Below are 13,210 nucleotides of genomic sequence, written 5' to 3'. Positions count from 1 at the left end.
TGACTCTTAATATCTTGAGGTAAAAATCTATATCTTTCTCTAGTTAGGGTTTAAAGGAAATATGAATTTTTAGTTTTTTGCTCAAGGGAAAATTCTCTATGAAGCTCAAGTAAGTTGGGCTCATTGGCCTCTTTTTCTTGTAAAATCATGCTTAAATTTTGACATCTTAAATTAATAATTCTAAAATTTCTTACTATTGTATCATACTCTTTCTTTTGCTCTTCAAGTTTTTCCTGCAAAAAAGAAAGCTATTGTTTTGCTCTTTTATAATCATAATTATATGTTAAAAACTCTTACTCAAGGGCTTTAATAAGTTTTTCATGTCTTCTTCTCATGCTTTCATTATTAGTTCTAATGTTTCAAAAGTTGTCTAAAAGAACTTTTTGTTTATTTGCTTATGTACGATATCAGGATTTCTAACTTATTAGTCCTAATATTATTAGTTCTGATATTATAATGTTCCAAAAGTTAGTTCTAATAAGTTTCTCATGCCCTGTTCTCACGATATCAAGATTTCTAACTTCTTGTACTGGTATTCCATTATAATAATACATATTTACTATTGGTCTTGCTTGACTACATATACTCATGCTTAATGGAATACCATCATGTGATAATGTACCATTATTTTTGTTGCCAGAGGATGATACTCCTTCGACCAAAAAAAAAAAAGGATGATACTCCAAAATATTGCATATTTGTTAATGAATAATACAGGACACGATGTCTACTAAAGTATTATATCCGTATATGATGTCTGCTAAAATATTATCCATACCTTTAATATGCTCAAATATTGATCTAAATCCATTTCTTGTATTAGAATCAACAAAATTAACCATCTTCGGGCTGCTTGTTTATTACTAGTATTTTTATGATAATGAGAAACAATATTTTGACAATCTATTCTAATAGTAAATATCTCATTATGTAAAAATAATGAAAATGCTTCAAGGGAGTTAATAACTCCTAAAATTTCTAAGTCAGTGGTTGGTAGTCTAGCTTGTATATCACTAAATTTACCTAATGCATATCTACAAACTTTTTCTTCATATTTAGGTTCTTCTTTGTGTTTCTACAGATATAAAATTCATACCCATCCTATTGATGATGCGTCTGTTTCAACTATTTTGTAATTATTATCTAATGGTAATGCTAGAGGGCTTAAGTTGAGTTATGTATTGTTTGATATTTTGAACTAATTTAATATCTTCACTATTAAAATATTTTTGACCTATTTTACTGGTTTTTCTATGCAATGCTGCAATCTTTCTTCCTAAATCAGGGGTAAAACTTCTAGCACAATTTAATAATCCTAAAAATGCTTGTAATTGTTTTTTATCTTCTAATTTATTTGGAAATTCTAACACTTTTTTTAGCTATGTGCTCTTGTAATTGTATAGTTCCTGACTTAATATACATATCTAAAAATTCTATGTCTTGTTTTTCAAGCTCTACTTTATTCCTACTTATAACTATATCATTGTCAATAAATTCTTTCAAAATAATTTCTAAATTTTTTCTATGTTCATTTTTATTTTTACTACGAACAAGTATATCATCCACATATATACTACAAAAATTATCATACTTCTTAAAAATTTGGTCCATCTTTCTTCGAAAGATCGATGGTGCATTCTTTAATGTAGCCATTCAAAATGTCCTTCGAGACAAGTGAATGATCTACATTGGGTTGATTCTTTTGCAAGTCTAATTTGCCAAAATCCTAATTTACAATCAAATTTACTAAAATATTTACTTTTTTGAATTTTATTCATAAGTTCATCTTTTTATTTGGTAATTTATAACTATCTTCATAAGCGTTATCAATTAATCTCCTATAATTATACAATATTCTAGTTTTACCTCTTTTAAGCTCTGAGTGTTTTCTAACTACAAAGGCTGATGATATATGCCTAGATTTTGAAGGTCTAATTACTTTTAGATTTAAAAGCTCTTTTATTTTTTGTTCAAATTCTTGCTTATCGAACAAGTTACATGGCATATCTGCTATTTTAATTGTTAAGTATGGATAAATAATGTCTAATTTTGCTAATGTCTTATTCTTATTCCAATGTAATTGGGGATCTTCTCCTATAATTCTAGTTTGTTCAGCTAATTGTAATAATTCTTCTAAGGTCTTTGGTTTATCTATTTGCATAATTGCTAAAGGCTCTATTTCTCCTACAATTGGATACTCATGGTCAAATATTATATCATCATATTCTAAATTATTTTGTTCATCTATCTTTTGTTCATTTATTTCTTCTAATTCTTCCATATTATAGTATTTAAAATTTTATTTTTCTATGTTAATACTATTGTAAGACTCTAATTTATTACTTTGATCAGTTGTGATTATGCCTTTCTTAAAAAATGTAATTTTTGGAGGTTTATACAAAAATCCTCCTTGTTTTTAAGAAATTTAATCCTAAGATAAAGGGATATGATTCTACTAGGGATATAAAGTGAAGGGAATATTGTGGGAATGGTGTTGTGTAAAGATTTCTAGAAACTCTCCAACCAAACTTTGAGAGTATAAATCACCTAGCAAGCCATATCTAATATGAAATCAAAAGACCCTCATTTGGTCCCAATCATTATAAGTCTATGAAAGTGTGCACCAAAGACTCTCTAAATCCTATTTGAGATAAAGATAAGATGTTCATACCCTTGGAGCGAACCTTGAAACCAAGAATAATGTTCAAGTAGAGGGAGTGGTCCCTTTGTTGTTGGATCTCCCTTTAATGTTGATTCTCCACCTTGTAGCTCTCCAAATAGGTACAAAGATATGCACCTCTCCAAAGCTCTTCACCAAGGATTGAATGGGATAAGAGAATGAGTAGACAACAAATAAATAGTGGTGCTAGCACCCTCACTTGATGTGATATATTGAAGGGATTAGGGAGAGAGAGCTTGATGTTTTCTCTCTTCCAATTTCACCAACTTGAAAACCCTAGAATGATAGGATTTCATAGCTACACACTTATAGGATCAAAAATGTCACAAGAGTGACAAAAATGCCCCCAAACCCTAGTGTAGCCACACCCCTACCCCCCTACCCCCCTTTTTTGTGTGTCATCTTTTGCTATCTTGGTCCAACACATTAATCCTATAATGTGTCACATATGTGCCTAAGTCCATATGGTCAAATACCTTTTGAATTTCCAAGTCATATGAGACCTTTAATTAAAGTTTCATAACTTAAATTGAATAATTAAATTAATCTAATCAATTTAATTACTCTAGTGACTTGACTAATTCAATCACTCACTTGTCTAAAGAGTGTTGGTCCCGGTCATCCTTAGTTGACCGTGTCAAGTGTCGGGTCAACCATTTGACCTTTGACTTTTGACTTTGACTTTCACATTGACTTTGACCAAGTCACAAAATCATTCATTCTCTTCATAATTTCCCAATCGATTCCTTTTCGGTGTGCAATTTTATAGGTTCTAATTAGCGAGGCAGTGAGTATGAATGATTCACTATGAATCAAGTGTGAATTGTATCGCTCCATACAATTTTTCCTATTGGCAAAGACTAATTATAATTAGTCCTTACAGGGCTTACACAAGCCATGAGTGACACCTAGCAGTATGTTATGGCTACCCAAGCTAAAAAGAATTTATTTAGAGAACCTAGTCAGTTTGTGATTACAATGCAATTCGATCCTTCTCTAATTCAATACTCTATGTCATATTCTCGAGATATGATAAACTTGTGTCAAAATCCCTAATATGACATCTCTAGATTATATGATTCAATTTGATGAAATTGCAAACGTTCTTGTTTCAATTTCCATCCAATACTTTGGCCAAAGATTCACGAATCATATCTTTACAGTATTCTATCTTCTCACTAAAAGAAAATATTCCTTGTTGTACATTCACCTATCTATGCGTACACGCTGAGAATCCTGAGGAACACCTTTAAGTCACATCATTTTGATACGACCGTATAGTGCTCTCAAAGAGAAACAACATATACACAAGACAACTGTGATGTCTCAAGTCTAAGGATTAATTTGCATTATCACAACTTAGAATTCTTTGTTTGACACTTTTGAGTAAGACTTCCATACAAAAATTCTAGAGTTGATCGTGTTCAGTGGACTCCATCTTCTATAGAGCACCTACACATTTGTCTAGTGTCTCTACACGAATGAATTGAGACTAGTCATCCTCCCAATTGAGCAAACACAATGCGTACCAGTCTTTGCGGGTCACCATTGTCCAATTGGTGATCCTATGACTAGGAACAATTTAGGATTCGATATTTATATGTATGGAAAGGTCTCGTGCATCTAACTTCTTTAGACCACTTTCCATTTATATCTTAATCCATGGACTTGTTACTTTGTGTACGTTATGTATCTAAAGTAACGTTCTTGCCCCTTTGATTATTATATATTATTTCATTAGAATTATCCATTTTTTTATTGGCTTCTAGGACATATATCTAACATAAAGGTCAAAAGTAAGTTAAACTGTTGTCTTTCTATCCTAATTGGTATATTATTAATACAATGTGTTAAATATACAGGTCTTGTATCAAACTGTATTATTCTTACTGATCTAGCTAATTTTTGCCTAAACTGTTTTGGCACTGGCTATTCTTTTATTACATTTTTTGTGCTACCTGTATCTATCATAGTCATTGTTTGAATTTTATGATTTTTGACAATTCTAACTCACAATTAATTGTTATTAATGAACTAGTCTTTTGTTTCTCTATGTTAGGGCTATTATTCTTTTGATTATTGTTATCTATTATTTCAGCTATATTTATTTTATTGGTCTATTATTATAACAAGGTTTACAATAAACTATTGTCTTCGTGTAATATTTTTCTATTACTATTTTCTTACATTAATTACATTCTTGAGGACATCTTAAATCAAATATTTAAATTCTTCATGTTCTTTTTGTTCTTCAAACATACACATATAATCATCTAACTCACTATCTGAATTACTAGAATAATCTGATTCTGAGTCTAAGGCATTAACACTATAAATACTTTCATTATTACTTAAATTATCATCAAGACTACAAATTGATTCTAAGTCTTCATCATTTTCTAATTAAAATTGCTCAATTAATTGTATTTTTTATCTAGGTTGCTTTCCTAATTTGGGACACTTAGGTCTAGTATGTCCTACTTCACCACAAAGATAACATTTACATGTACATTTATTGGGTATTTTATATTTTCTAATCCACGGTTTATTTCTTCTTTTTCTAAATTGTTTAGGGATAAAAAAAATTTCTAAGTTTTTTAAGGTTGAATTCTAAAATTTTTATGTTGTTGTTTATAAGGTCTATATTTTCTATAACTCTTTTTATATAGCTTTTTCTGCGTATATTTTCTATGACATCCATATTGTTTAGGTAAATCTATATTTTTACAACTCATGTAAAACTATTTTCTAATTTGTCTTTTTGCTTTTATTTGACTACATTCTGATTGTATTCTTGCTCCTATGGACACATCTAGTTTCCTAGGGTGTTTTTGCCATTCATTCCAAATTCTACTTGGTATTCAACTTTCTGTCTTTTTAATTCTTGTAACCTTTCTTTTATTCTAATAGGTGTCCACCAAGGGCCAAACGTGCAAAAAGTTTATTGTTCTTAACTAGTGATTATGATAATTAACAAAATTTTAACATCTTATGAAACGTTGGTTTTTTATCAGTTGTGTTGATTGACTTCTATCTTCAAGGTACTTTACGTTTACAATTATATCATTAAGGTGCTAAACTAAAGCTTTGATACCATATTTTTCTGCGGTCGTCTCGGTCAAGGTTTCTAAAGGCCAAAATAACAACCAAACACCATGCCTTGAACATGGAACTGCAAAGACGCCAACTTAAAGGGCTATGGAGCAAAACTCAGAGGTTCCCTGACAGACATCCAGTTATTGTTATGGCAAATATCAAACATGACCAAGTGCTCAAACAAAGTATTGATCGTCAGTTTAGTAAGATAATAACATAATTATAAAAATATTTCCCTGTTTTGGACAAGAAGTCTACTAAAAAAAACCAAAAATGAAAGAGAAAAAGACATACACACTTGACACATACTTCACATGCAAACTGATGCAAAACAAACGAATTCACAAGCATTTTAAGACAAAATGCACTCAAAAATATGTACAAACAAACAAAACATTACTGCTGGCACTATCGTTGTGCAATAACAACTGCTGGACAGAGACAAAATCTTCAAACATTAGTCTGGTCTCTTCACATGTTGATGCTGGTGGAGGAAAGAGCCCTAGGACTTGCATGTCTTTGGTGCTAAAGAGAAGGGGGTTTTTCGTCTTTTTGAAAATATTGTGGGTTTACTTGAGAGCTAATTGTTTTGTTTCACTAGATTCCCTTTAAAATATGGGTAATGCTAGGCTTACCACATTTTTCATACCACATTCATACCACCTCTCTAATAGAGGTGGAGCCCACCAATACAATGGGGCCCACCTCTATTAGAGAGGTGGTATGAATGTGGTATGAAAAATGTGGTAAGCCTAGCATTTTACTTAAAATATTGATGGTCAAATTCTAATGTTGTAACGGAGCATGTTGAACTAAATTTGATAGGATTGGGATTGCGTTGGCCTTTGGTTGGACATTTGACATTATAGTGGACAAATGTTTTTGGGGAAAAAGTACTCAGTTTACTCAAGGATGCAAAATATTTACAATATCCCCACAACAACAAAATATTTACAATATCCGCCCAAGGACTACACAAACTATTTGGTGGAGAGCAGTTCTATCTAACTTGACTTCTAAACACAACACATAGAGTGGAACCTACATGGGTTCTACATAATTTTTATCATTTGATGAGACTCAGATAATGTGAGACTGGGGAAAACTCTTTGGTGTCTCTAATATTTTCCTTTGGAAGATTCGGTACATGAAGTTTCCACCAATGCAGAGCTTGGGATGCAGAAATAGGATTAACTATCAGTTAGTAGTGGTGTTTCAATGTCCTCTGGAGAGCGTTCGACCGGTTTAAGCTTGCAAGCAATGCAAAAGGCAACCATCTGGTCATGACCAGATTAGATTAGCATGCATGTTAATCATTAAAGAACATGAGAGAGAGAGAGAGAGAGAGAGAGAGAGAGAGAGAGAGAGAGAGAGAGAGAGGGTGGCTTACCATGCATATGGATGCACATATAATGCTAAAACCTTTGCAGTTGAAAGGGGCATTGCTAGATAGAAACCATGCTAATACAAGAACAAAAAATTCAACCCATCAGAACTACAATGGAAGTGGTTCCGAAAAAAAATTCATCACCTAGAAAAATAAACACCAACACATAACAAACAGAAACATGCACTTACATGTCAATGGACTAATGGCAACTGGAGATAGCAGAGTTGATATTGATTGCACACCAGCTATAAATCCTTGTGCTTTTCCCTGTATGCAATCCAACAAAGCAGTTGTGTAAGAAAAAATACCCAACTGTTTGAAAGTGTGATAAACCAAAACAAAAACAAATTGAATAATGATTCTCTCTGCTCTGCTCACCTGATTGGTTGAGCATGTTGCTCTGGAAATAATTGCAAAAGTCTGCAAAGCAAGAGTTCAATCAATGGAAGCATGGAAAGAAAGACCATCACAATTAAGTACTTACCTGAACCCCAGTAATTGAAATTCAATTTATATTTTTTTTCTTCCAATAACAAGTTCATCAAAATTAGAAAATTTCACAGAAATAACAAAGGAGTTCAATATATATAGTACTTACAGAAGGTTTCACAAGAACGTAGATGACTCCAAAGGAGGCACTTAAGTAGGGTACCTGCATTTTCGAATTTTTCGCGTTACTCTAGAATCATTCTAATTTATGGTACTAAGGGAAATTTCCCTTTTTCTTTTGCCTACTGAAGTAAAAGCATAAAATTAACTAAATGCAAAATTATAATAATAATAATAATGAAGAGAATGGAGGTGAATCTTGGGCATCTTTCTTGACAAGGTAATATGCCTACCCAAGGAGCCCAAGCCAAGCCATAGAGCAATGCCTGTACAGCAAAAAAGCAACATTAGATTTTCTGTTTTGTTCTCTATCATCTTCCCCTGTGGTTTGGGTTGGGGAACAAGCTAAAGATAATGACTTACATAAGCTATTGAGCCCAACAAGGCTGAGCTCAATATCACCTTCTCACCAACCAATGGGTTCACTAAAGGAAGCACCAATATCTGAAAGGAACTCACCAAAACCAAACATATGTTATGCAGAAGAATAGCAGAGGATTCAACAGATCTTCCAAAATGTAAAATAGTTAAACACTTACATTAAGTGACACATAATTACAAAGAAATTCAAGGGGAAATCATAATTACAACGAAATTCAAGGGGAAATTTTTGAAGGATAGAACTTCATGAACACTAACAATTCCTTCATCCTCTTTTCTTTTCGGTTAATTCTAATGGTATGGAAAGAAAAGGTTGAAGAAGAACAGCTAAATATAGTGAGTGGCACACTGCTTTTTACTAGTAATGAGATAAATTTGATTTTGTCCCAAATTTTTGTCCACGAACACTAGAATGAACTTAATAAGAGAACAATCTAAGTCTTCATTTTCGGAAATACGAAAAGAAACTGGGAGCAAGTACCAGGAATTTGGAAAAAGAAAAGTTTTGGACAAGAATATACCTGAGAGAAAATTGAACCTATTCCCACCATCATCAGGATCTCTGAGAATTGATTCTTGTCAAAACCAAAAGCTGCTTTCAGATAGTACTGCACAAGTAGTAAAACATATTTTCTTTTAAGTAAATGATTCAAACAGAAAGCAAGTTATGTTGGTATTATTACATACATAAATAAACTCCAATTGATCATCTGAACTTTTATATTGCTGCTCTTACAAATCTGCAGTTCCGTGTCACTTATATAGCTTAAAATCCACACAATGTAAACAGAACCTATACGATAATTATAGGTAAACCCTGTTTTACTCAGTGGCTTTATAGATTTTGTTGTATAATGAATAAGCATCTTGTTTCATTCCAAGGAAAAGGCATGTTTGCTTACATCCTTCTTTTAACATGATTGTGGTAACTAGGATTATAAGTGCAGGCTTCATTAAGTTTTAAGGGGAAAGATACCAGCAACACAGAGCTGATGCCGGACATTCCCAAGTGATAGAAGAAGGAAACCAAAGAAATGCTTCTGAGTGTTGGACTGCAGAGTACAATGCAGCTCTTCAGCAAGACAATCACAATTTAACTGTTCTAAATATGCATGGAAGCACGAAGAAATTTTTCTTTTTCATTCAAATAAGGAAAGATTCTAAAAAGATCCAGAAGTAAAACCACTAGAATCCATTACCTGCTAACAACTATTGTTGCAGCATCTCTCATTGATGCATATCGTTTACGGATAATAGTAACTATCTTGGTCAGACAAGATAAATCTTGGTCACTTTCAGGTGCCCGTTTATTAGTTGTCTCAGTCAAAAACATTTGCATATAAACTGGACAAAAGATCAACAGGGCGATTGATACCTGAAACCAAAAGGCTTGGTTAGTAAAAGGTTAACTGATAAACATGAACTTAACATATGACAAGTTATTGCTTCAACTTACAGAGAAAATGTACTTCTCGGGAAGAAAGCGTGCCAGAACATTCCCCAAGACATGTGATGCAGAAAAAAGACCTGTGATCCAACTAAACACTGCAGCCCTCTTATTCTCATTGACAACATCTGCCTAATAGAAGGGGATGAAAAGTGTGAACTCCTTACATTTCCTATCCATGGCTATCAACCAGTGAGAATAAACTTACCACATAAGCAACAGCGATGCAGAAAATACTCCCCCGACTTAGAATATATGAAACGGTTCCAATCACATAGTAAGCATACACAAATTCCTTAGATTGATTCCAGGCAAGTATTGCTGCAACCAAAACCCATCAGATTATGTATTCAATCAAAATAGCATGGAGATAAAAGAAAATAAATTAGGCATGCTAGTATATTATATCTTACTTTTTAATGGCTTAGGCAGAAACTTTCAGAAATTACACACAGAGTTTGTTGCCATCTTTCATTAAAAGGAGGACAGATGTATAACTTCAATTCTATTTTGTTTTTCCAAAAGAAAGGCTTAACAGAAGCACCTAAACTGACAGCATGATAGATATGTGACTTCACAGAATATTCCTGAATATATATTTGGACATAACCTACCGAAAGGAAATATGGTTGTTGACACTGTCAAAAGCAGCAGCGGCTTACGCCCCCGCTCATCTGCCAGTTGACCTAGAAGTGGAAGCATCACCACCCTGAAAAGTCCAACAACCTGCAAGCAAAAAATTTGTTCTAAGATCTACCTTAGCTTTACACAAAAAGAAAGAATACATAAATTGAAGAAAATTCAGAATCCCACTTTATTGTCAATATCATCATAGTTCCCAAGAACAATGGTTATTTAGAGTCATTAAGATGAACATCCTTCTGATGAAACAATCTCCACTTTACTGAAATATCTAATCTCACTATCTCTGGGTGCATACAACATACCATCTTCCTTCTGGACAATGAAATTACACCAAAAGAACCTCAATGCTACCCACTGTTCTTACTGTATTAGTCCCATTCTTGAGTATTCAGAATCTAACCATCCCAACAAAAGCTCTAACTCAACTTAGTAAATAGCATTGACAAGAGCACAGAGGCAGCTATGTCGGCAACATTCAAGCAGAAGTCAGACCATCAGTTTTTTTTTAAAAAACTTAACTTTCAGGTAAATTATTAATTATACCTATGAAATACAGCAGATCATAATACCATTCAAGATAATTGTCACTTTTCATCATAAAACAATTGTGACATAAAACATTGCTGATTTCTCAGAGCTGGTTACTTTTTTGTTTCATTTCTGCAGGTGGAGAGACTGTAAATCAATCACCCAAGCGATAAACGTATTAATTATGTTGGGTGCTGCTGACGGCCAAAACCCAGAATTGCTATTCAAAAGGAGCACAGATACTAAAAATAATGGCAACATATATGTACTGTTTTGACTAGAGTAACATGTATGTTGAAAGTTTAGACATTTAATTTTTTTCATACTACTATGTAAATGTTTCTCAAAGAGTAGGGATCAGTAATTTATTTAGGCTTAATTACTCCAATGCCCCAGAAAGTATGGTCAAATATCCCACATTGCCTCCGGAAGTTAAAATGACCCACCTTGCCCCGGAAGTCGAAGTGACCATACTTCCAAGGGCGCAGGTTTAATTAAGCCATTTATTTATTAAACATACTTCTTCTTTTCTTTTTCTTTCGTAAGGTGAATTATTTATGAAATATCCAAGCTGTTAGCACTAAAATACAATTCTATCATCAATCAAGGAAAGTACACAAGAGGCTCCACTAAAACCTTTCAGTACTGATGAAGTTGACTCCAAACAGGAGAAATAAGGACAATGAATTATAAGAAAAATAACCGCATATAATAAAAATAAAAAAAATAAAAAATGGTCCACAATACATAGTTTAAAATATAAAATTATAATATGAATAACTGTGTGCATATTTGAACCTCAAAAATCGAAACATGTAATCAAAATTATTTAATTTAAAAAATAAAAATAAAAATAAAAATAAAAAAGAAGTGGGTTTTACCGTTTGTTGAATACCATTAATATAAATGGCTTGAGAACAAGTTGACTGCGACGGGCAAAGAGCAGCAACAGTAACATCAACAAGGACCGAGACGGTCATTTCCTCAGCGATCCAGTGGACACAAAGTGGCAACAGCAAGTGAAACAGAGGCCTCACCTCTAGCAAAATCCTCTCCATCCAACCCATATCTAAATAAATATACAGCTTCCAGAAAAACTATATATATTTATGTATTTATAGAATGAGAAAGCAGCTAAGGTAGGTGAAGAAGAAGAAGAAGAAGAGAGCAATCTTGGCGGCTAAACGGGGCTGCTGCTAGCTTGAGAGTGCGCATGATGGCGTGTGGCTTGAGCTTGCTTGCTTGTGTTTTGTGGGCACTAGGATGGGCTAAGCTAGTGTCATTTTCCCCAAATTTGTACTTTTTCATAAGAGGAATATTGGGAGATGGGAAATTCGAACCTACAATCTCCGTAACTGTTGAGACTGCACGTGCTAAATTTGGACAAGAGTCCAACTTACTTTGAATTCAAGTTGACCCACTAAATCTTAGAGCATTCATAATCATGCTCTTTATTTTTTAGTTAAAATTTAGCTAAAAATATATAAAAGCTATTTTAGGAGCTTTTTATAAAATTTAAATTCCAATAATCTCGAGTTTAAGGAGTCATAAATGATATAACTCTTTTTTAATTGGCCAATCTCTATTAAAAAATAGTTAGTATCAATTAAAGGTTTAAAATACTCATAAAATAAAGCTGCATTAAATTATAGGAAGCCACTATGAGTGCTTTCTCTCTTCTTGGATTTAGGAGCTCCTAGAGGTCTTCCTATTTTAGAAGATTGATAGGTAGCATGATTAGAGTTCTATTTTTTCAATTCCTCCATAAAATTTGTCTAATGAGGTGGTTTAAGGAGCCCATTGTAGATGTTCTTAGGGTTTAGTTCTCCAGTTTTCCTTTCCATTGAAATTCTGAGCTAAACCTTAAGTTTAAAGTTCTAAAACATTGATTTTGTACCTTAAAATAATAATCCCTAAAATTTATATCCTAAAGTATACTTAATCTTGTACTAATGAACTATTAACAACTGCTAATAAACCTTAAATTAAACAACGAATACGAACAGCATTGTCACACCTTGGCCTAACTACCTAGAAACTAGGAAACAGATGGACAAAATCAACTACAATCAGCCACCAACCGAAAATTGCGTGTGGCTAAAACGGGGAAAAACGGACAACGTCTTTTTCACATTAGTTTCTTTCCTATGATTGAAGAAGAAAACAATAGAGTAAATGGCCAATCAAAGAGGAAAAAAAAAAGAAAAAAGACGCACTTTTTTAAATAAAGCATATACATCATTTCATGCATATATTTATGCAAGGAATGATAAAATAGCAATAGAAAAGGAGTGGATCACAAAGACAATATCCAATACAAATCGCATATACATTTGAGAGAGTAAATAGAAAAAGAGGCAAATACACATTCACCAACAAGGCCCCACACACACAGAGTCAGCCACCACTCTCTCTCCCACATAATTTTCATTCG

At 33.0% G+C, this 13,210-nt stretch overlaps 1 protein-coding gene across 2 annotated transcripts; it reads right to left on the bottom strand.

The window, feature by feature from the left end:
* Positions 1 to 6,645: 6,645 nt before the first annotated feature.
* LOC110766704 (uncharacterized) lies at positions 6,646 to 12,235 on the bottom strand. Of its 2 annotated transcripts, none has more exons than XM_021970067.2 (14): positions 11,658 to 12,235; positions 10,218 to 10,329; positions 9,812 to 9,924; positions 9,613 to 9,735; positions 9,356 to 9,531; positions 9,133 to 9,208; positions 8,678 to 8,764; positions 8,139 to 8,219; positions 8,009 to 8,041; positions 7,765 to 7,818; positions 7,545 to 7,586; positions 7,355 to 7,433; positions 7,167 to 7,237; positions 6,646 to 7,053 (listed from the first exon to the last, which is right to left on the bottom strand). In XM_021970067.2, exons 1-14 carry the CDS (start codon positions 11,841 to 11,843, stop codon positions 6,967 to 6,969), a joined length of 1,320 nt encoding a protein of 439 aa, XP_021825759.1. In that variant the 5' UTR covers positions 11,844 to 12,235; the 3' UTR covers positions 6,646 to 6,966. The 2 variants fall into 2 exon arrangements, with proteins under 2 accessions (XP_021825759.1, XP_021825761.1); XM_021970069.2 differs by lacking the exon at positions 11,658 to 12,235 and adding an exon at positions 10,417 to 10,714.
* Between the last annotated feature and the right edge of the window lie 975 nt (positions 12,236 to 13,210).

The sequence above is a fragment of the Prunus avium genome, chromosome 2 (assembly GCF_965620075.1).
Source record: "Prunus avium chromosome 2, drPruAviu1.hap1.1, whole genome shotgun sequence".
Classification (NCBI taxonomy): domain Eukaryota; kingdom Viridiplantae; phylum Streptophyta; class Magnoliopsida; order Rosales; family Rosaceae; genus Prunus; species Prunus avium.
This window is presented reverse-complemented; position numbering and strand designations above follow the sequence as displayed.

What these genes read in the sequence shown, in the direction of transcription:
- LOC110766704 (XM_021970067.2), bottom strand. Translation starts at nt 11,843, where the DNA reads ATGGGTTGGATGGAGAGGATTTTGCTAGAGGTGAGGCCTCTGTTTCAC. An exon ending in GCATCGCTGTTGCTTATGTG is followed by an intron (nt 9,736 to 9,811) that starts GTAAGTTTATTC and finishes CCCTTCTATTAG; the next exon opens with GCAGATGTTGTCAATGAGAA. An exon ending in GCATCAGCTCTGTGTTGCTG is followed by an intron (nt 8,765 to 9,132) that starts GTATCTTTCCCC and finishes CTACTTGTGCAG; the next exon opens with TACTATCTGAAAGCAGCTTT.